Source organism: Primulina eburnea, chromosome 10 (genome assembly GCF_022965805.1).
Source record: "Primulina eburnea isolate SZY01 chromosome 10, ASM2296580v1, whole genome shotgun sequence".
NCBI classification, from domain to species: Eukaryota; Viridiplantae; Streptophyta; class Magnoliopsida; order Lamiales; family Gesneriaceae; genus Primulina; species Primulina eburnea.
The window spans coordinates 37,882,157-37,904,412 of NC_133110.1; the positions used below are offsets into that span (position 1 = coordinate 37,882,157).

The 22,256-nt window shown below is 35.7% G+C and overlaps 4 protein-coding genes across 4 annotated transcripts; 2 read left to right on the plus strand and 2 right to left on the minus strand.

The window, feature by feature from the left end:
• Positions 1–12,906: 12,906 nt before the first annotated feature.
• LOC140803479 (purine permease 3-like) lies at positions 12,907–14,694 on the minus strand. The gene is made up of 2 exons (XM_073159376.1): positions 13,894–14,694; positions 12,907–13,537 (listed from the first exon to the last, which is right to left on the minus strand). Exons 1-2 carry the CDS (start codon positions 14,602–14,604, stop codon positions 13,175–13,177), a joined length of 1,074 nt encoding a protein of 357 aa, XP_073015477.1. The 5' UTR covers positions 14,605–14,694; the 3' UTR covers positions 12,907–13,174.
• Positions 14,695–16,527: 1,833 nt separating this feature from the next.
• On the plus strand, positions 16,528–18,330 carry LOC140803965 (putative Peroxidase 48). The gene is made up of 4 exons (XM_073159814.1): positions 16,528–16,987; positions 17,198–17,386; positions 17,481–17,646; positions 17,734–18,330. Exons 1-4 carry the CDS (start codon positions 16,646–16,648, stop codon positions 18,234–18,236), a joined length of 1,200 nt encoding a protein of 399 aa, XP_073015915.1. The 5' UTR covers positions 16,528–16,645; the 3' UTR covers positions 18,237–18,330.
• Positions 18,331–18,535: 205 nt separating this feature from the next.
• LOC140802920 (uncharacterized) lies at positions 18,536–19,099 on the minus strand. The gene has a single exon (XM_073158533.1). The coding sequence runs from the start codon at positions 19,097–19,099 to the stop codon at positions 18,536–18,538; it is 564 nt and encodes a 187-aa protein (XP_073014634.1).
• A 1,209-nt stretch (positions 19,100–20,308) lies between these two features.
• LOC140803967 (large ribosomal subunit protein eL37x) lies at positions 20,309–21,864 on the plus strand. The gene is made up of 4 exons (XM_073159815.1): positions 20,309–20,454; positions 20,579–20,714; positions 21,424–21,525; positions 21,621–21,864. Exons 1-4 carry the CDS (start codon positions 20,452–20,454, stop codon positions 21,665–21,667), a joined length of 288 nt encoding a protein of 95 aa, XP_073015916.1. The 5' UTR covers positions 20,309–20,451; the 3' UTR covers positions 21,668–21,864.
• The last annotated feature ends 392 nt before the right edge of the window (positions 21,865–22,256 follow it).

Below are 22,256 nucleotides of genomic sequence, written 5' to 3' on the forward strand. Positions count from 1 at the left end.
TGTCAAATTTTACTTTAGTCCATCAATAATGATAAAATAAATTATACACACGCATCACGTGTGCAGAGTAACTAGTATATATTACGACTAAGGGGTCAGGATGAGTAAAAACATTTCCTTCAAATTATTATTTTAAATATATATATATACATATTTCAACTATTTTATAATTACTGGCAAAAACTTGTATGAAATGGTCTCACGGGTCGTATTTTGTGAGACAGATCTCTTATTTGGATCATCAATGAAAAATATTACTTTTTATGCTAAGAGTATTACTTTTTAATGTGAATATCGGTAAATTATTATTTTTTATGCTAAGAATATTATTTTATAGTGAATATCGGTAAGATTGTTCCGTCTCACAAATAAATATTCTGAGACGGTCTCACAAAAGACCTACTCATAATTATTCTATGTGAAGCACAACTATTGTAAGTTGATTTTAATTTTACACAGTAACTTTGTAATAAGTAAAAGATACTAATTTGTTATAATTATAAACAAATTGGTTTAATTTGGAATGTATGTAATTAATATACAAATAACGCAATTTTTAGATCTAATTGGATACCTAATTAACAAAATACACTTGAAATAATGCTCATGTGAATTGGGCCTACGGAATGCAGTTCGGAAATATAAAATCCCATTAAAACTTAATGGATATTAGAGCTTGGGCCGCAGTACTGGACACAGTCTTAATCTCAAATACATATTTTGAAGCTGAATTTGCTAAAAAAAATTCAAATTAAAAAATACTTGCGCAAGTTAGGAGAGATTTAGCGGACCACGAGTCATGTTCACGAAATTAGGAAATAAAGTAATACAAATTACGAAAGCAAATAGAAATAAAATCACATTGTTTATTATACTAAGAAATATTATTTAAGAAATAAAAGAAAATGAAAAAAAAATACTTCTAATCAGTCATTTTGATTTTGATATTCGACTATTTTAGAAGAATTGTTGAAGTAAACGATATCAAAATCGATCAAAACAATGTAATCAATGAAAGATTACAACCCATCAAAACTTGGTGGAAAAGATGCGCCAAACGAATATAAAAAAGTTCTCTCTCACTCTTCTGAACCTTGGAAGAAAATGATGGAGTCTGAATTCTTTGGAGAAGAAAACCATTTCCATCGTCTTCTAACGGAGATAACCATCTCCGTTTTATGGTTATGCATTTGTTGTTCGGTCTCCAAGCATCTTGCCGCACTTGTTTTCTTTGCGAATTCCATCTACCATTCACCCATTCGATGGGGCTCCTGTTTGGCCACCAAGAATCATAGAATTTCTGATAAAACTTCACTGCCTTAAATATGTTATGACTATTCCATTTTCATTGGGTAAATCCCAAGTGTGGATGAATCGTCAGAGTTCTTCATCTTTAGTTAGGTGGAAATCTGTATCATCTAGCTAGCTTAATTCTTGTTTTCGCCAAGAACTGCGTAGCATCATCTGATGATGATAGTATATGCATATTGAAGTCTTTTTTTTCCTACGGTTCCATTTCACCTGTGAAGGGAAATATTATTTCTAATTTAATTGATTTAGTTTCTTATCTTAAATAATTTCTCTAATATTATCTTTCCTTGTTGATTTGATTGTGTAATAAGATAAGTATGATAGTGTTATCATGATATGGATAATGTTTAAAAGAGGAGTTTATTTACTAATCAAATTTTAATCTTCCTTATCTTATTGATTTGATAGTTAAATTCAAAGAATAAAAGGAGAAAGATTAGTCAGACTTCCGCTCTCTCGATTACATATACATACACGCACTTGTGCACGTAGAGGAATCATCAGAGAAATAAATTCACGAAGCCGTTGCTGATTTGAAAAGTAGTGATCGTCGTGTTGCTCTTTATGTTGCAAGCATCTACAGACAACATCCGTAACGATGTTGGCTGAAGATCGTGTTTAGTTGTTCGTGCTTTTCGGGATCACGTTTTGCTTTCTTAATTATGTTTTATTATTGTTGGTTGTTTTAGAAAACATTTATTTTCTCAAAGTGTTGAGAAAATTGGTTTTCGTCTAAATCACTAGTGATAGATTTTTGTAAACGTTTTGGTTTTCTAGTGATTAATTTTTGCCCTGAGGCACCGCACAACTCTTTATACTTGTACAAATTTAATCGTGCTCATCTATTTATTTAAAGTGAATTTGTGTTACAAATCTTAATATTCCGCTGCATGTTATCTTACATGTTGTAACATTTGACACAACACTTAATTCTGATAAAACACAAATTTACATTTTAGACTAATACTGTTATATAAACTTCGATCTGTCGAACAATATTCCTTACAACTTGCATTATGTCGGGTTGGGATTTTGTTATGTAAAAGAGCTTCTTGCTATTCTTCCAAACGTAAAGAATGTTTCGGTTGTAGACTCTATGAACCAGGGGCGTATTGTTTTGGAAGAAAAAGGCATTGCTAGCCCGAAAAAGGAGAATTCATTGAAGGGCCTCGATGAATGCTATGTAAAGTGGTGGAGAAGATCCCAAGTGAAGTTACCATTTTCTAAATGTGAAATGAAGGATGTGTTCCTTTTGTCAATCAGAAAAACTGAAGCCGGTGATTCTTTCATGGCGAAGAATTTTTTCGAAGAGAAAGAATACCGCGAACTCACCATGACATTGATGAAGGAAGAAGCCATTTTTGAATCCACCATTTCATTTCCCATGCAAGCCAATTTTGTACATACTTTAATCTCTGCATTTGTGGGTTTCATGCAGCAAAGGTTCGTAAAAAGTCCAATGAGTTTGGATTTTTATGATCTGAATACATTGTTTTCCATAAAAAAAAATGGGTTAGATTATTAGGTTATGGAGAAGGCAAAACTCGATTGTGATTTATATGTATGACTAGTTAATAATTGTATAATTTATTGTCTAATCGATTAGTGAGTTTTTCGATGAATTAAGAAGGTGACACCGATGAGAAAAAAATTAGATAGAAGGTGAATGGTTGCGCATATCTTATATTTTTAACAATATAATTATCCATTATCATTTATTTTTTTCATATAAAAAAATTCATGCTCTAAATTAATTTAGCTACGGATGCAAATTCCTTGTTTTGCCCATGGCCGATAGGTTCTCCCGCGAATTCATTCTGAAGTTAAAGGCTCAACTTCTTTTGTTCGCATGAGGTGAAAGTTATTAGGTTTCCAATTAGATTTGCAAGTTAAAATGAATTGTGTTATTTGTATACTAGTTGAAGCTATATGTTAGAAAATTTTGATCAGAGAGCTAAGAAAGAATATGCATTTGTTTATGGCAAATTAGTTTTTGAAAATCTTTTACAAAAAATTATTTCATATCTTATTAATGTAGAATTAAAAGTAACTCATAATTATGAAATGAAGATCGAAATGGAAGATGAAATATTTCTATTAGATATATCTCAATTTTCTATGTTGTGTATTTTGCAAAACTGAGCCGACATTGATACTTTTAGCTGTTAAAATTTTTTCTTGAACGGTTAGACTGACCGCTAAAAAAATATTAAGTGCGGAAACTGTCCGACTAGATTAGTGATATTGTATATATATTTAATGCAAGCGATTAATTAACTTAGCGGATAGCATTATAGACAAACAAATAAAGTTAAATGTGCAACTTAAGGAGACGATGTTTTATGGATGTTTAAAGATAACAATTGCTACGTCACACTTTATTCCATTGGGAATGAATGAATCTACTAAAAGACTTCGATTAATACAACAATTGTACAAACCTACTTTGATTAGGGCTTATCATTTTCTAAATCGAAACTTGTAATGATAACTTAACAATAACTTTTGGTTGTTTAAGAATACTTGGTTCATGAGACAACAACTTTCCAATTGGCAGCTTTGAACGGCTAAAGTTGGTAAGTAACACAAGTTTATCCTTAAATGATATGATGTAGAATATATGTGTGCGCTAGAGAGCGGCTTGATATTTGAATGAGTAAGAGTACTCAAAATCTTTCGTACTTTAGATTGGAAAATACTTTAAACTTCTCTTCTTTGATGTTATAAGTGTGCATATTTATAGCCAAAGTCTTCCAACAATCAAAACTTTTCAACGATTATTTTTAGTAACTCTCTACTGTTAGGTAAGATGAAGTATGAGAGCTGCATTTTATTTGTCAAATATGGTTGGTGGTATCAAATATTGTCACGCCCCGGGACAGGGGTTGGTTGATACCGGCGTTGCTCTCAAATTCACATTCGAAAACAACGAGACTCAGAAGTACGAAATTCAGAAACCAGTCTTTTATTCATAAATACTGAATCTTCCAATGTCTGATACAAACTCGAATAATTAATGTTTAACAGCGGAAATGTAAAACAAACCAGACATTACAATGTCTTACAGACGCAGCGGAAAACAACATAAATAAAACTGAGAATTAACAATCTTTTTCACCAGCCCCTGAACTGGATCTGCTCCTCTTCTTCAGCCTTTCTTCATCGTTCTTATCTGAGATGTTTTTGTGGGTGAGTGATATGGTTGTCAGTCAGTAAGCGGGGGCGGGAATAACTCCCAGTTTCCGAAATCATTTTCATACAAAACAGTAATACGAAAATATACAGAAATTCTTATTTTCATAACAAAAATCAGTGTTCAGTGTTCAGAAATCAGTAATCAGTATTCAGTAATCGGAAATCAGAAGTTTATCAAATAAGCATTGAGCACGTTCGTGAATTTCATGGCTAAACTGATATCAGTCCCCTATATGTTCTCTCTTCTAAGGGGTGAGGCCAGTAATCAGTAATCAGTAATGTTCAGAATATATATTCCTACCATTAGTTCACTAAGTTTCAGTGCTTCAAAATCAGATATCAAAAATCAAGAGTACTTTGCTTTAAATCAGAAATCATTAAACGGGTTTCAAGATATTTATACATAAGACCACTTACAATAATTTGCTACAAGTGTTTCGGTTGAAGTCTGAAATCTGCTTCTTCTTGCTACTGGTTTCTGCTGCTCGAAAATCAGCACTCTCTTAGCTCGAAAATTCAAGTGAAAATATCAAGATTTGTATAACCCATTTCAGAGGTTTGAGAGTGTTATATTTAGGCAAAATTCTGACTGTTAGCCTCCCAATTAATGGCTATAATCTGCCATTAATCTTTATTCCGTGTTAAATGTTTCAGTTACAAGTCATGGCTGAATTGGTAACTGTCTGCTGGAATTTCGTGCTGCTGCTGCTGCTGGATTCTAATCTACTGGAAAAGTAACAGCTTCTGAAATATTAGCTTCTGCTGAAATTAGCTAGCTGCTACTGCTGGAATTTCAGGTTCTCACAAATATGACATGCAACTTTGACCAAAGAAAAATGAATGAAATATGACAACTGTATTTCTTTTTTCAAAGATGTTGGTGGATCATCCAGTCGGAAGCTTTTCAAAGTATTCCAAAGTTGAGAGATCAAAACAAAAGAAAAGTATGTTTCTTGAATGTTGAGAGGCTTTCTTGTGTGAGTTATAAAAAATATTTTTTCGTTTAAATTCTGGGTTGAGTTTTGAGAGATCGAGTGTTTATTATACACTTATAATATTTCTCCATATAATAAAGATTTGCATTAGCTCCATTGATTAGGTGAATCACGTAAATCTTTATGTTCTTGTTCATTATTTTATTCCACATTTTTTATATTATATTACTGTCAAAATCTCATTCATTCAGTGAATTCCACAACATCTTGTATCAGATAATTGTTGTAAAATTTCTTAGAACTCTGAGTATAATATGTGGTTGCTGTTTTGTCTGATCTTCCACATTAGAAAATATTTTTTGAGATTTTTTGCTAAGCCTAAGAGAATCGATGGTCGGAGATGATGGATCGGGGCCTGAAATCAACAAGCTCGAAGGAACAGGTTTTTCATTATGGTGGTTACAGATTAAAGATTATCGAATGGAAAGATTATGCATCAATCTCTATCAAGAAAAAATACATAAAAGACGGAGACTGATGAATGAGAGCTCTTTGACCGACATGTGTTAAGTGTATTATGGCCGACATTAACGAAAAACATGACACATAACGTGGTAGAGGCACAAACCACTGAGGAGATGATATTCATTTTATCGAACATATACAAGAAACCATCAGCAAATAACATAGGTGCATCATATAAAAGAATTATTCAACTTGAAGATGAGAGAAAGTGATTTGGTGTTTAAAAACATCAACAAGATAAAAAATTTTGATGAAAAGATTCGTGCATTTATTCTATTGGTGTCTTTACCAAATGTTTGGAAACCGATGCAGGCAGCTGATAACAATTCTGTTGGCAAAAAAAAAGCTACAATTCAATGATGTCATAGATCAAATTTCTTGCTGAAAAAGTTTGCAGAATGGATTCCCGTGAAGGGACATCATCAAGATATAAACTAAATCTCGAGAATAAAGGCAGATGTAGGAGTGGCAAAAATAATTCTAAACGATGGTGTAGTATATCAGCAACCAAGTCGTTCCTGGCTCTCACCAGAATACTCTCTGGTAAAAGGAGATATAAAGGGGATGGACTCAAGCAAGGGAAAGATAGATTGATTCAACACAGAAAACAGGAAAGTGATATGCCATTCACAATAAGGCATGAGAGTTTTTCTTTGTAAATCATAAGAGAGAAAGACTGTGGAGTGAATGGTGATATTACATTCGTGTTGTTCATCTTGTATACTGATTGATTAATATAGTGGAATCACCTCCCGTGGATGTAGATCTTTACGATCGAACCACGTAAATCTTGTGTATCGTTTTTCGTTCTTATCTTTGTTAATTCGAAGCATATAGTTCTTGATTCAAATTGCATTCATTCGAGAAGCCAATAACAGAAGCAGATTAAGGTTTGAGATTCGAGAACACAAGAATCATAACAACTGGTATCAGAGCCAGGTTCTTGGCTGTCAAGGATCGCTCATATGGGCTCCAAGATTGATGTTGATCGGTTCGATGGCACAGGCGATTTCTCCCTGTGGCGAAGAAGAATGCACGCTGTTCTTGTTCAACAGAAAGTCGCGAAGGCACTTGGCGGTGAGAAGGTTCTACCAGAAAATCTCACCGCTGAACAAAAGCTGGATATCATGGAAACATCATTCAGTACCCTTACACTCCATCTGAGTGACAAAGTGTTACGGGAAGTTGCCTCGGAAAGGACAGCCGCTGGAATCTGGGCAAAACTTGAATCTCTATACATGACAAAATCATTGCAAGATAGGATATACCTTAAAGGTAAATTTTTCGCATTCAAGATGAATGATTCGAAATCAATTTGTGAAAATCTTGATGAATATAATAAGCTAATTCTTGATCTGGAAAATATTGGAATCGAAATAAAGGAAGAAGATAAGTCTATCGTTCTGTTAAATGCTCTTCCAAGTTCTTATGCTGTGTTAGTGGATACAATGAAATATGCAAAAGAGGACATAGTATTTGAAGAAATACTCAAAGTCCTGAAAGCAAAAGAATCACAAAAACTAGCAGAGAAAGAATTCAAAGATATCGGAGACAGCTTGTACACAAAAGGAAAATTCGAAAAGAGGGTGAATAACAGCAAAAGGAAGTCCAAATTCAATCCCAAGTACAAGAAACTAAAATGCTTCATCTGTCACAAACAAGGATATTTCAAGAAAGACTGCCCAGACCGATTTAAAGTGGATGGCAAGAGAAATGAACATGGAGAAGCATCAATTGCTCAAGATGGCTATGAAAGCGCAGAAGTTCTGTGCGTAGGCAATAGCCAAACAGGTCAAGAGTGGATCTTAGACAGTGGGTGTTCTTTCCATATGTCACCAAACAGAAATTGGTTTGAGACCTTTGAAGAAATAAATGGTGGTCAAGTAATACTTGGAAACAATAAGGCATGTCAAGTTCAGGGCATTGGTACAATAAGTCTTGTCATGCACGATGAAACTGAACTTACACTAAAAGGAGTAAGATATGTTCCCGAGTTGAAGAGAAATTTGATCTCACTAGGAAGCCTTGATCAGCTTGGATATACATTCAAGGCACAAGATGGAAAAATGACTGTATACAAAGGCTCACTTACAGTCATGAAGGGTGTCAGATCAAATGGTCTATACATCCTCCATGGACAGACACACATTGGAGCAGCCAGTCCTGATGAACAAAGACAAGACAACCCAATGGTGTGGCACAGACGACTAGCCCATATAAGTGATAAAGGATTACAAGAACTCCAGAAACAGGGACTTCTTGGCAATAGATCACTAAACAAGCTTGAGTTTTGTGAGGATTGTATAAAAGGGAAATCTACTAGAGTGAGCTTCAACAAAGGAACACATGTATCCTCTGCTCCTTTGGATTATGTACATTCTGATCTCTGGGGACCATCAAGGGTCCTGTCAAATGGAGGGGGAAGATACTTCATGTCCATAATTGATGATTACTCACGGCGACTATGGCTTTATATCCTGAAAAATAAAAATGAAGCACTGGAAAGATTTAAACAGTGGTTGGCCCTGGTTGAAAACCAGACAAATAAAAGGCTGAAGAAACTCAGAACAGCTAACGGGTTAGAGTTCTGCTCAAAAGAATTCAATGACTTTTGCAAGCACAAAGGGATATCAAGGCATTTCACTGTCCCCTACACCCCTCAGCAAAATGGGCTGGCAGAGAGAATGAATATAACCATCCTTGAGAGGGTAAGATGCATATTGGCACACTCAGGAGTTCCAAAGAGTTTCTGGGCTGAAGCAGCAACCACGGTGTGTTATCTGATCAATAAGTCACCCTCGGTTCCATTAGGATTTTTAACACCCATGGAAAAATGGTCTCATGAACCTCCACTTTTGAATGAGCTAAGAGTGTTTGGTTGTGCTGCATATGCACATGTAAAGCAAGGGAAGCTAGAATCAAGGGCAATCAAATGCATATTTCTAGGATATCCTGAAGGTGTCAAAGGCTACAAGCTTTGGTCTTTACAACCAGGAAGCCAAAGGATCATAATCAGCCGTGATGTTACCTTCAAAGAAGACAATTTCCCTTACAAAGATGCAACTCAAACTGAGGTGTCCTTATTAAGGCAAGACTACCCAAATGATACAAAGTTTGAGGTGGAGCTATCTGATAATACTCAACTGACTTCATTAAAGGACACATCTGTTGACACTGAATTCGAAGGATCTTTAAGTGACACAGATAACCTGGACCACTATCAGTTGGCAAGAGACAGAAGAAGGAGGGTCATTAAACCACCTAAGAGGTTAGGACATGCAGATCTTGTCTCCTACGCATTCTCTGTTGCATCACAGATAGGTGATGATGACCCAGTAAACTTAAAAGAAGCCATGGGTTCGGATGAAAAAGAAAATTGGTACCTAGCTATGAAGCAGGAGATGGACTCTTTGAAGAAGAACCATACCTGGGAATTGGTTGCAAAACCTGACAACCAGAGGATAGTTGGATGCAAATGGATATTCAAAAGAAAAGAGGGTATACTTGGAGTTGAAAAACCAAGGTATAAGGCTAGACTGGTTGCCAAGGGCTTCTCCCAGGTAGAAGGAATAGATTTTCAAGAAGTTTTTTCACCTGTGGTTAAACACAGATCGATAAGGACTATTCTGTCTTTAGCAGCAAAGGAAGACATGGAGCTTGAACAATTAGATGTGACTACAGCCTTCCTACACGATGAAATTGAGGAACAGATATTCATGAAACAACCACCTATGTTTGAAGTTGAAAGGGAACCCCAACTTGTATGTCTGTTAAAGAAATCACTCTATGGTCTTAAGCAAGCACCAAGGCAGTGGTATAAACGATTCGATGAATTCATGATAAGCCACAATTTCTCCAGGAACAATCATGACTGGTGTGTATACCACAAGGTGTTAAAATCAGGAAGTACAATGTTCCCACTGCTCTATGTGGACGACATGATAATTGCCTGCTCTGACATGGAGGAAATCCTAGCACTAAAGGCAGATCTAAGCAGCGAATTTGAGATGAAAAATCTTGGACAAGCCAAAAGGGTACTTGGCATGGAAATCAAAAGAGATAGACCGTCGAAGAAATTGGTCTTAATGCAACAAGGATATGTGTTAAAGGTGCTAAATAGATTTGACATGCTAAATGCCAAACCAGTGACAGGTCCAATGGCACAACACTTTAAGCTATCAATACTCCAAGCACCAAACTCAGAAGAGGATAGAAAATACATGGAAAGAGTCCCATATGCCAGTGCAGTAGGCAGCTTGATGTACCTAATGGTTTGCACTCGGCCTGACCTTGCGTATGCAGTAAGTTTGGTGAGTAGATTTATGGCAAATCCTGGCAAAGAACACTGGAAATCAGTCAGGATCTTAAGGTATCTTAAAGGAACAACAGACACTGGTTTAATCTTCAAAAACTCAAGAGAGAAAGAAAACTTAATAGAAGGGTATGTGGACTCAGATTATGCTGGGAGCATTGATACTCGGAAATCTTTAACAGGCTACATATTCACCATCAATGGCACAGCAGTAAGCTGGAAAGCTAATCTACAGACAGTAGTAGCTCTATCAACTACAGAAGCTGAATATGTGGCAGTGACTGAAGCATTTAAAGAAGCAAAGTGGATGAAAGGTTTCATGGAAGAACTTGGATACAAGCAAAAGACTGTGACAGTATTCTGTGACAACCAAAGTGCCATACACCTCTCAAAGCATCAAGTATTTCACGAGAGAACAAAACATATAGATGTAAGGCTACATTTTGTGCGAAGTGTGATCGAGGCTGGAGATGTTCAAGTTCTCAAGATTAGCACAAATGACAATCCGGCTGATATGTGTACCAAGGTTATAGGGACTGATAAATTTGAAAAATGCAAAGATCTGGTTAATACAACCAGATGCAGGCTGCCTTAAGGCATTAAGGCAGGTGGAGGTGTGTTCACTAAATCACTTAGTTGCAGATAAGGTGGAGAATTGTAGTATATCAGCAACCAAGTCGTTCCTGGAAACGGTTGAGAAATCGGTTATAAACAACTACCAGTAGTTGGATAAGGAAGAAGGTTGAAGGCTTGTTCTTGGCTCTCACCAGAATACTCTCTGGTAAAAGGAGATATAAAAGGGATGGACTCAAGCAAGGAAAGATAGATTGATTCAACACAGAAAACAGAAAAGTGATATGCCATTCACAATAAGGCATGAGAGTTTTTCTTTGTAAATCATAAGAGAGAAAGACTGTGGAGTGAATGGTGATATTACATTCGTGTTGTTCATCTTGTATACTGATTGATTAATATAGTGGAATCACCTCCCGTGGATGTAGATCTTTACGATCGAACCACGTAAATCTTGCGTATCGTTTTTCGTTCTTATCTTTGTTAATTCGAAGCATATAGTTCTTGATTCAAATTGCATTCATTCGAGAAGCCAATAACAGAAGCAGATTAAGGTTTGAGATTCGAGAACACAAGAATCATAACAGATGGAGCCCAGATCCAAGTCGGTAAATGGAAACAAAAAAAACATTTGAAAAGAATATATTTGAAGTGCTGGGGCTGTGGTGAGACTGGTTACATAAAAAAAATTCAAATCAACAAGGAACAATGTTTACGTTGTTATTGAAGAGGTACATGATGCTTTGTTGATATCTATGAAAGTCTGGTTGATTCTTGGATTATGGACTCAGGAGAGTTTCATTTCATACCACTGGTAATCATGATGTATTCAATAATTACATTGCTAGCGATTACAGAAAAGTTTACTTTACAGATGGAAAACCTTTGGAAATAACTGACATGGGTGATGTTCATTTAAATATGTCAAATGGATCTGTTTGAAAAATCAACAAAATAAGACATGCACAAAAATTTACACGCAATCTGGTTGTTGCTTGAGTAGAGAAAACAAAAGAGCCATGATTGTTGCTTGAGTAAAGAAAACTAGAACACTTTATATAACTTCTGGTTGTAGAGATACATTAGCATTTGTGGATGCTAGAGTTAATTCAAGTCTATGACATTATGTTTGTATCAAATGGGAAGCTACCGAAATTAAAGACTGTTGAACAGAAGCTATGTGAAAGCTATATTGTTGGTATTTTGATGCTTGAAAAGATTTTGGAGTAAGAATCTAGCTGATATGCTAATCATTGACAAACTGAAGTTATGTTCAACTTCAATTGGAGTCTATATATAAATGGGGATATACAAGCTGCTGCATTGATATTGTGAAGACATAATTGAAATCAATGCTTCAAATAAGAGAAATGTTAGGTAAAATAAAGCGTGAAAGGTGCGTTTTATTTATCAAATATGGTTGGTGGAATGAATACATGCAACTTTGACTAGAAAAAATGGATGAAATGTGACGGCCGCATTTTTTTTTCAAAGATGGTTGTTAGATCATTCTCTTTCATTCACACCAGCGGAGAGCTCTATAAATAGAGCTAATTTGCTCAACTGTAAATCATATGATCGGAATCTTTTCAAAGCATTCCAAAGTTGAGAGCAAAATAAAAGAATTTTTTTCTTGAGTGTTGAGAGATTCTCTTGTGTGAGTTAGAAAAAATATTTTCTCATTTGTACTATTTTTGAAATTGTGAGACATTTGAGTGTTTTGTATACACTTATAAAATTTATCCATATAATAAAAATTTGCGGTAGTTTCATGGTCGCAGTTATATTGGATGAACCACATAAATCTTCGTATTCTTGTTTATTTTATTTGCATTTTTTTGTATTATATTACCCCCATGATCTCAATAGCTCAAGTGAATTCCACAACACCGACAACATGATATTGTCATAAAAAATAACAGGTGCAAAATCTATATTTTAACCGTTAGTGTATATAAAAAATATATCATAAATAAAATATAAATGATAAAAAGAGTAAAATTAGTGATGACTTAATACATTTGAATTATGTTTGTGGTCATTTGAGTTCTTCAATTAATTCCATATCTCATGTCGAATTTGGTGTCAATAACATGTGCATAACATATTAACCAATTCTTTCATCTACATAATCTAAACAGTTCACTCCTTCGGTATCTCATTTTAGTGACACCAAATCTCTCAAACTAGTGAAGCTTCACAAATTTTCAAGAAAGTTCATTTAATTTTTTATTTTTTTTTTTGCATAGTCGACTTCATGAATGCTACATATATAAACTAAATCGGGTCTGCATATGGCGATTTTGAAGGTCTAAACTATCAATCAAGGTGCTGCACCAGGTTGGTGAGATTCAACGATCATCTCTGTTTCTGCAGGCATCGTCATATTGTTGTTCTTGGTGGACGTCTTAAATTCACCAAAAAAGTAGGAGATGAATCCCCAAACTGCTAGAAAAAGAGACACGCCTTTCTCTGGTTGGAACTTCTCGTGATAAAAAACGACGGCTAATAACTGCGTTAACGGCAGTAAGACCGTGATGACGATGCCGGATAATAGGGAGGAGGAGTAAAATATAACCCCGACCACGCCCAAGAAGAAACACTGCCAAAGAATGGCGCTGCATATTATTACCACGTAGTATTTTGTTTCCCCTAGTTGGTATTCTTTGGCTTCTCTTGGAATTGCCTGACAAATAAAATATTAATAATATATGGTTTGGGTGAGTTTATTAATTTTTTCACAATTAATGTTTTATCATCGAACATCTATATTTGAATGTACAGATTTACGTCAACACGTGCTTGCATTGTTCAATGTATAACACCGGGTGTTAATGTTGAGTAAGTCTCTTGTAAGACGATCTCACAAATTTTTATATATGAGACATGTCAATCATATCGATATTCACAATAAACGCGTACTTATATCATCTCAAAAAAAATGTAAAAGCTAAGTCCAATTTAATTCTTAATATTGCATAAAAATATTGAATATTTTGTCAAAAATATGTTATATTAAAACAAAAATCAGGGTGATCTAACCTGCAAATCATTGTCGATGACCATGCCGACGGTGCAAAACGCAGTAGCGAAGAAACACATAACCAACTGAACCTCCAGCACCAAAGTGTAGTTCAAAGCCTGTTTAGCCTTCAAATACATCAGCTCCACCAACGGCAGGATGAACCCGTACAGCGCCGCCGCGGACATCGTCATGAAAAACCCCAGAAAGTATTCCTTCTTCTTCTCCCCCTCCGGCCTGTCGCCGCTCGAGTGAAGCCCAAGAACCACAGCTCCGACCGTCAGCAACACGACCGCGTTCACAGAGTACGCAGTGAACTTCTGCTTCACGAGGAGGAAAGCAAAGGTCGCAGTGAATCCCAGGTGCGTGGCGACGATGAGTGCGCAGGTCGAGATGGGGATCTTCGCGACGCCATACGCATACAAGTAGTCGTCGAGGCCGGTGAGTATTCCGATCGCCGCTGATCCGAAGAAGAGGCGGGGTTTCATGAGGAAGAGCTGGGCGTCGACCGCGGCTTTTCGGCGGTGCATGTAGGCAGCGAGGAGGGGGATGAGGATTATCGGGAAGCCGCCGGTTTCGAGCCAGCTGGTGAACCAGATTCTTTTGCCGCCGCGGATGAAGTATAGGCGCATCACTAAAGGGCCGCCGCAGTTTCCGATCGATAGTATTATACAGTTGATGCCTAAGAAGATTTTCTTCATAGCGCCGGTGGTGATCATTCGAACTTCCATTGATTCACTAAGCTTAGTTTTTATCTGAAAACTTTTTTCACTATTTACACGATTGAGTCATTTAATTTCATATTATATTTTAAGTTATTCAAGTTTCATATATTTATATAACATTTCTCTATTGGAATTTCTAGGTTATTTATTTTTGGTATTATTATCGGTTAACTTGTATTTTTTCTTCAATTTTAATCATTTTCACCGAAAGATGGACGTTATTATTTTATAGTATCATGTATATATTCTTGTAGTGGTCTAAGTCCTAAGTCGTGAGAAATTTTGGCTCTCGTTAAGATAATGGGATTTAATTTCTATGGCAATTATTGGAGACATCGTGGCCCCATATTGAAGGTGAGAAGAAGAAAGCCATGCCAAACCCCTTATCAGTAGATTTTTGTAGCATATTAAAATTTTCAAATCCAATATCTTGTGGACGATGATTAAAGTGTGGGAGTGACCATCAAAGATCATTTGAGCTCCGGTGACGACGATGAATAGAATTCCGATTTTCAGTTGGTAATTATTTATACTTATCATAATATTGATCAATCAGAAAATGCTAATCCGTGAATATATAAAGAGTAGGTCTTTTGTGAGACGATCTCACGAATCTTTGTCGGTGAGATGAGTCAACCCTGCCGATATTAACAATATCATAAAAAGTAATATTTTTTTCATGGATGACTCAAATAAGAGATCTGTCTCATAAAATACGACCTGTGAGACCGTCTCACACAAATTTTTGCCATATATAAATCGACACAAACTTTTCATCATCTACTACATACACAAATCTTGTCATTTGGATATACTCCACGAATTAATAGACAAAATTATTTAATTAGAATTTCTAGTACACAAATTCAGATTTTTTTATATTAAATAGAAGAAATAGTAAATCACGGATTTTTAAAATTAAATAACCCGAGAAAATTCTAAACATATCATTAGCCATAATTTAAGATTTGAAGCGTCAAAATAGTAGTCCTTTGTATATTATTAAGAAACGAATTATCAAGAACCATAATTTTAAAAAAAATTAAATTAAATTCTCTCCAATTTAATTTGTTATTTATCTCATCTTTTTCATCGAGTAAAACCCGCAACCACTGCCCTTTCATCTGTGGTGGTGGAGTCACATATATGACCACTTGGTCGGTTCATTTTTAATTTTTTTAATATAATTTTGGATTGATTTGATATCATACGGATAAGTCAATTTAAAAGATTTTCGAGTTTAAAATCTTAGAGCCCGTTTGGTATCAAAAGTTTTTTAATTAAAAAAGTGCTTTTTAAAGTTGGCTTTTAAAAGTGCTTTTTTAAGTAAAAGTTGTGTTAATATTGTGTTTGGATGAATAGATGAAAAACACTTTTTAAATTAATAAATGTGTTTGGATATTTATCATTAAAGTGTTTTTTTTAAGGTCATTAAAAAAGCTAGTGAAAAAAGCTCTAAAATAAGACTTTTAAAAAAGCTCTAATTTCAACTTAAATAAGTGCTTTTTTAAGCACTAGAAGCCCACCCAAACAAGTTAAAAATTAAAAAAAGCACTTTTTTTTAAAAAAAACACTTTTTTAATTGTAGCTTCTTAATCTCCTTAGATTAATAATTTGACTGTAATTGTCATGCGTGTTAACCTTAGAATCACTCCACTAATCTTGTAGATGAACACACACAACAGCATCTAAGTCAAAACAAAAATTTGTGTGAGACGGTCTCACGGGTCGTATTTGTGAGACGAATATCTTATTTAGGTCATCCATGAAAAAGTATTATTTTTTATGCTAAGAATATTACTTTTTACTGTGAATATCAGTAGGGTTAGACTCATTTCATAAATTAGGATCCGTGAGACGTCTCACGTTACCCGCTCTTTAAGTCAATCCGTTTTTCTCGATTCCCGCTTCCTAACAGAATAACGACTTCGAACTTCACAAGTCCCGTGAACTAATTTAGAAGAAATCCAATCAATCGCAAACCCCATTGCAGAAATTGAGAAGTGGGATTCCAGTTGGATCCATCTCCATTCTTGAAGTTCATAGCATGGATTTCACAAGAAAACTCAGTTTCCTAGTGTTTCTGCTGTGTGTTTTGATCTCTCTCAAGAACCAAAATGCGGAAACTAACAGAAAGGGTTCGTTTCAGAATGCAGATTACTCTCAAGAAGATCCGCCTTCGATTCTCGGGGATATATTGATCGATAGAAAGCTCCAAGAAAATGATATAGACCACCCTCCTAATGAATGGCTCAGGTATGATTACTATAACGAATCTTGCCCGTTCGCTGAGCAGATAATCCGGTCAATTGTTCGAGAGTTGTATGAGCTGCGGCCCGATGTCGCCCCGGCTCTGCTGAGACTTTCCTTTCATGATTGCTTTGTGGAGGTAAGTTTTCCTCTTCTTTCACTTATTGGTATGATTTTGAGATGAAAATTTTGCTGTTTTTCCCCCCGAATTTGGTCTTTTGGGAATTGGGAACATAACTTCTTTCAATTTTCTCCGTGATTCCCATTGTTCTTGTTCTTGAGTCGCATTGGTTTGTTTGCATTCAATCACAATGATATGTTGTGTTACTCGGCACAAATTTTTGTGTAGGGATGCGATGCCTCAGTTTTACTGGATGCTACTGATGTAATGGAGAGTGAAAAGGATTCTCCACCAAATGAATCTTTAAAGGGCTTTGATGTTATAGACATCATCAAGTCGGAGCTCGAAGAATCGTGCCCTGGAGTCGTTTCTTGCGCTGATATTATTGTTTTGGCAGCTAGAGAAAGTGTTCTTCTTGTAAGCCTTCCCCTGTGATTTTAATACTTGTTCGACTATGCGTTCGTAAATATTTGAATCTTTTGTTTTTCTGTCTTACATTTTGGCATTTCAGGCTGGTGGTCCTTTCTACCCTCTGTATACTGGTAGAAAAGACAGCATGGTGTCGTTTTTCGAAGAAGCAACATACGAGCTTCCTAGTCCACAAGATGATCTCTCGAAAACCATTGAATCTTTTGCAACTAGAGGATTTGATGAAAGAGAAACTGTCAGTCTATTAGGTACACTATATTAATTGATCACATCCTTTCCTTATGAATCACAGATTATTTCTTGTTATATAAATCTTGTTTCATCGTACAATGTAGGCGCCCACAGCGCAGGAACAATTCACTGCAAGTTCTTCCACAACCGGCTTTACAACTTCAGTGGAACAGATGGACCCGACCCATCTCTAGATACCGAGTTTCTTGAGCTGCTAAGGTCCACGTGCAATCAAAGTCATGCCATGCCAGCATCATCACCATCACCATCACCGTCGTCTTCGTCTTCTCCTTCTCCTTCATCAGCGTTGCATATTTTAACAAACACCACCTTATTTCAAGATCCGGGGATGAAGATGGATTACGAGGGACCTAGAAAAGGTTTCGGTATATTATACTACCGGAGTCTTCTGCAAGGCAAAGGATTGCTCTTTGTTGATCAGCAGATGACATCTGGTGAAGAAACTGAGACTTGGGTTCGAGCCTATGCGTCGGATGGTACCCTGTTTCAGAGGGATTTCGGCCTTACAATGATCAAGCTTTCTGATCTGGGGGTTCTGACCTCACCAATGGGTCAGGTTCGGCTTAGTTGCCGAAAAGTGAACTAAAATTTTATGTACACAAAATCTTCTGAATTGTTAAGTTGGTTTTCAATGTGATGTTTCATGATTCATTTCATTGAAATTTCCTTTCTATTCTGTACATTACCCTTTGGCTTTCGCTGGCCAATTTATTAATGTCCAAGAATTTCTAATAGAAGCAATGATCTCAGAAAATTTACAGCCAATAAAAGAAAAGAACAATGGAGGACTCACCACAGAACCTCGTTTAAGATGCACTTGTTTTACTAATAAAACAGTAACAACATGGAAGTAAGAAGAAATAGATTCAAATGAACATAAATTCTCTACAGCTTTAGAGGGCCTAGACTCCTCATTGAACTGTGAGCACTGGCTAATCCTCCAAGTTTCCTCTTTGAACTGTGAACGCTGGCTGATCCCAGCTCCCTCATCGAATGGTGGACACTTTTTGACAGGTGGGGAACGATGAATTCTGAATACATATCCATGAAAAACCTGTCCACAAGTTCAAGATAAGCCGGGCATGTAATAAGAGAATAGTAGTGAAAGAATTCTTCCAAATCCGATACATGATCCTCATCATCATTCACATTCATCAAGTCTAAATCGTTCATTTTCTGAGCTAACGTGTGCACGGCCAAGAAACCAGATTCTTCTTGTTTCACTACAGAGTATGTAATTGTCTTCTTCTCTTCTTTTAAGTCCTTGAATCCCTTTTGATCTGCTCCATACATGGAGGTCTTTATACATCTTTGATGCTCATCACCTTTTGTTGGCTCATTAGGAGAAGAAATGGGATCCAGGAGAGGAGTTTCAGGTTGCTTTTGTTGCCTCTGTAATAGCACAGATTTGAGATTCTTGAGTGTTTTTTGCAAGATTTTGCTCGTCATGTAAAGGGTTTGTTTGATTCTTCTTCTAATATGTGCTTCCCTATCTTTAGTGACTAGAAAGCTCCAAATTTAGTTGGGATCATTCTGGTTTAGGAGCTGCAAGTGTTGTTATATGTAATAAAATAAACTGGATTGAGACAAAACAGCAATGAGCAAAGGACAAATTTTATCAGATTTTGATTCATTAGTTTGCTGTCTTTTGACTCATGGAGGGATTATATTTCGATTCCCATGATAAAACAATACAATCTTTTTTAGCAAACAACATAAAAATAATAATATAGCTCACATTTCCTTAACCACTTGACATAATCTAAATATTCTTTTCAAATTTGTCACAAGAAGTGTGGAAAGGCAATAATTTTGAGTCAAACACATCCATAAAATATTTTTTTTTTTTAATTTACAAAAGTTAATGAACTATATCCAATGATTAAGGTAAACTTCAATCCAAGTTTTAAAATTAGGACTGTCATTTAGAGCTTGTGCCATAAAGGAGGGAATTGTTTACATTATGGCAGCATTAATATGGAAGTGATTGGACCCCTACCTATGAGCATGTTAGTTGAAAAGTGGGATAAAGGCAGGACCAAATTAATTGAAACCAAGAAATAAGGTCATAACATCACTATTTGTGTAGCCACTTTCTGACAGTTTAGTGCGTCAAACCCTAAACCCTAATATCATATCCTTCAATATTAAACTAACCGAATCAAGATAAATATGACGAAAATTTAAGGCTCAAATTCGGATCAAATTAGTTCTACTGAACTTCGAACTTGATTCGAAGTTCGAAAATTTTAAATTTTTTGCTTCAATTCGGTTCGAGTTAAAGCTTGAGTTCAAGTTGATTAGAACATGTTCACGCATTATTCAAACTATAGCTCGAAAATAAGTAATATAAAAAAAATAAAAAATTATTTTTTTAATATAGATTTGTATTATATTAATAAATATTAAGGTTCACAAGCGGTTCGTGCACTGTCGAACAAAATAGTTTGAATTCGAGTTTGACTCAAATTTATAATCTCAAATACAAATCAAATATTTTTTAAACGGACTAAAAAAAACCGCGAACCGACTGAGTTAATCTCTATGGGAGCAGTCATGGGAGCAGTTGACTGCTGTTTTAAATTGATTAAGATAGCGTCCCGTGGCCCCAAATTGTAAGATAAATTCTGACTGATGGGCTTTTTTAATACCCAACAGAAATCATAGGCCCATTGGGCCCAATCCTATTCAAAGCCCAACCCTTACATAATTCACTTATGTATAAGACTCCCTCCATCGCCGCAGCGCAAATCTGATCTGCGAGCTCGCGAGAAAATTAGAGTTTCTGGAGTTTCAAAGCTATGGTAAGTTAGTGGCTGAATTCTTGATAATTTTACGTTTTTGAAATTTATTTCAATTCGATCTTCCGTTGTAAGTATAGTTCTTGTGAATTTTTCTTAGTGTGTGTAACGTGTGGTACTGTTCTAGGGTAAGGGGACGGGGAGCTTTGGGAAGAGGAGAAACAAAACCCACACACTGTGCGTGAGGTGTGGCCGCCGCAGCTTCCACCTCCAGAAGAGCCGATGCTCCGCATGTGCTTATCCCGCCGCTCGCAAGAGGACATGTACAGTATTTTTTGTTAACATTTATTTTCAGTACATTTGGATTTAAGTTGAGTGGATGCAAATAGTAATAAACATGAGAAGGCGACACAATGGTTGTATAGTTTAGTCTCAGTTTCCCCTATTGCAAAGTAGGCAATTAGGGATCATATCGAGTATTGACTGATGTATAGGTAGATTTGTTAATTGGTAAATAGTTGACGAGATTTTTAAGTATTATTCCTATAAGATTAAAAAATGCTTCCTTTACAAAAATTATTGCCCAAGTGTTATTCATTTAATTGTAGATTTTTGTTTTTGATGGCTGATTGGACTTATTATTTGAGCAGATTGTGTATTTTGGATATAATATGCTGTCTTTTCCGTTAATATATTTGTGCAAACAGTTTACTTTTTTTAGTTGTAGACGGTTCTCCTATTGATAGTTGATTGAGCTGATTATTCGGGAGAGTTTTATAAGCGGTCAAAAGATGCTTTATTTGAAATGTATCTATGGTTTAAACAATTTGCTCATTTTTTACTGTTTTAAATTCTTTGTTGGTTGATTTTGATAAAATATTACATCAAAAAAATGCTACCTTTGCTACTAATATATGGGCCAAACATGTTTTTTTGTTTAACTGAATATGTTGTCACGTCATTATTGATCTGAATGGTAAATGATACAAAATATAATGAAAAAGAGTGATTGAAGCATATTCTACATTTCAGATAACTGGAGTGTGAAGGCGATTCGTAGAAAGACTACTGGAACTGGACGAATGAGGTATCTTCGCCATGTACCCCGCAGATTCAAGACCAACTTCAGAGAAGGTTTCAACTTTACTGTGCTTTTTCATATTATTTTGAATTGTTTTGAATTTTGAGCGTTCCATTTATTTCCTTTAAATTTACGCCGATGGATTTAGGTACCGAAGCTGCACCCAGGAAGAAGGCAACAGCAGCTTCTGCTTGATAGCTTATTAAGTTGGTACTCATTACTGTACATTTCATTGGTATTTTTGAAACTTCAAGAACAATTGAGTTTTGGGAATTTCCTTTGAAGGGATCTTTGCCTTGTTTGATTCTTTGTTGGATAAACAATTTGTTGCTGTACTTGGTTGTTTTGGTAAGGAAGGATGATACACTATTATGAAGTTTTTAGTTGGTATTTCTCTGGAGCAGCTGAAGGTGTTCAATTGTTTATGATGAACTAAGTTTCTTTGAATTTGAGCTGATGTGGTTCAATGCTTGTGCAACTCGTTTGACTGGAATGGTCCTCGTTTATATGTTCCACCGCAGTTACTTAAAATCTACTGAAATGTACTTGTGCTGAGTGATATAACACTAGGCATGGTAGACTGAGGAGAACTCACTATATGATTCCTTGATATTTATCACATTCTAGTTTCACCGACTAAAGCTATGTGAGGCAAATAAAAGTTTTTTATATTATATGAATTACCTAAGTGATGAGCTGGTCAAAATATGTTATTGATGGATCGGATAGATCGAGTCTTTAGCTGCGAGAACATCTCTCCCGGAGAGTAGGAGAGGCTAAAAAT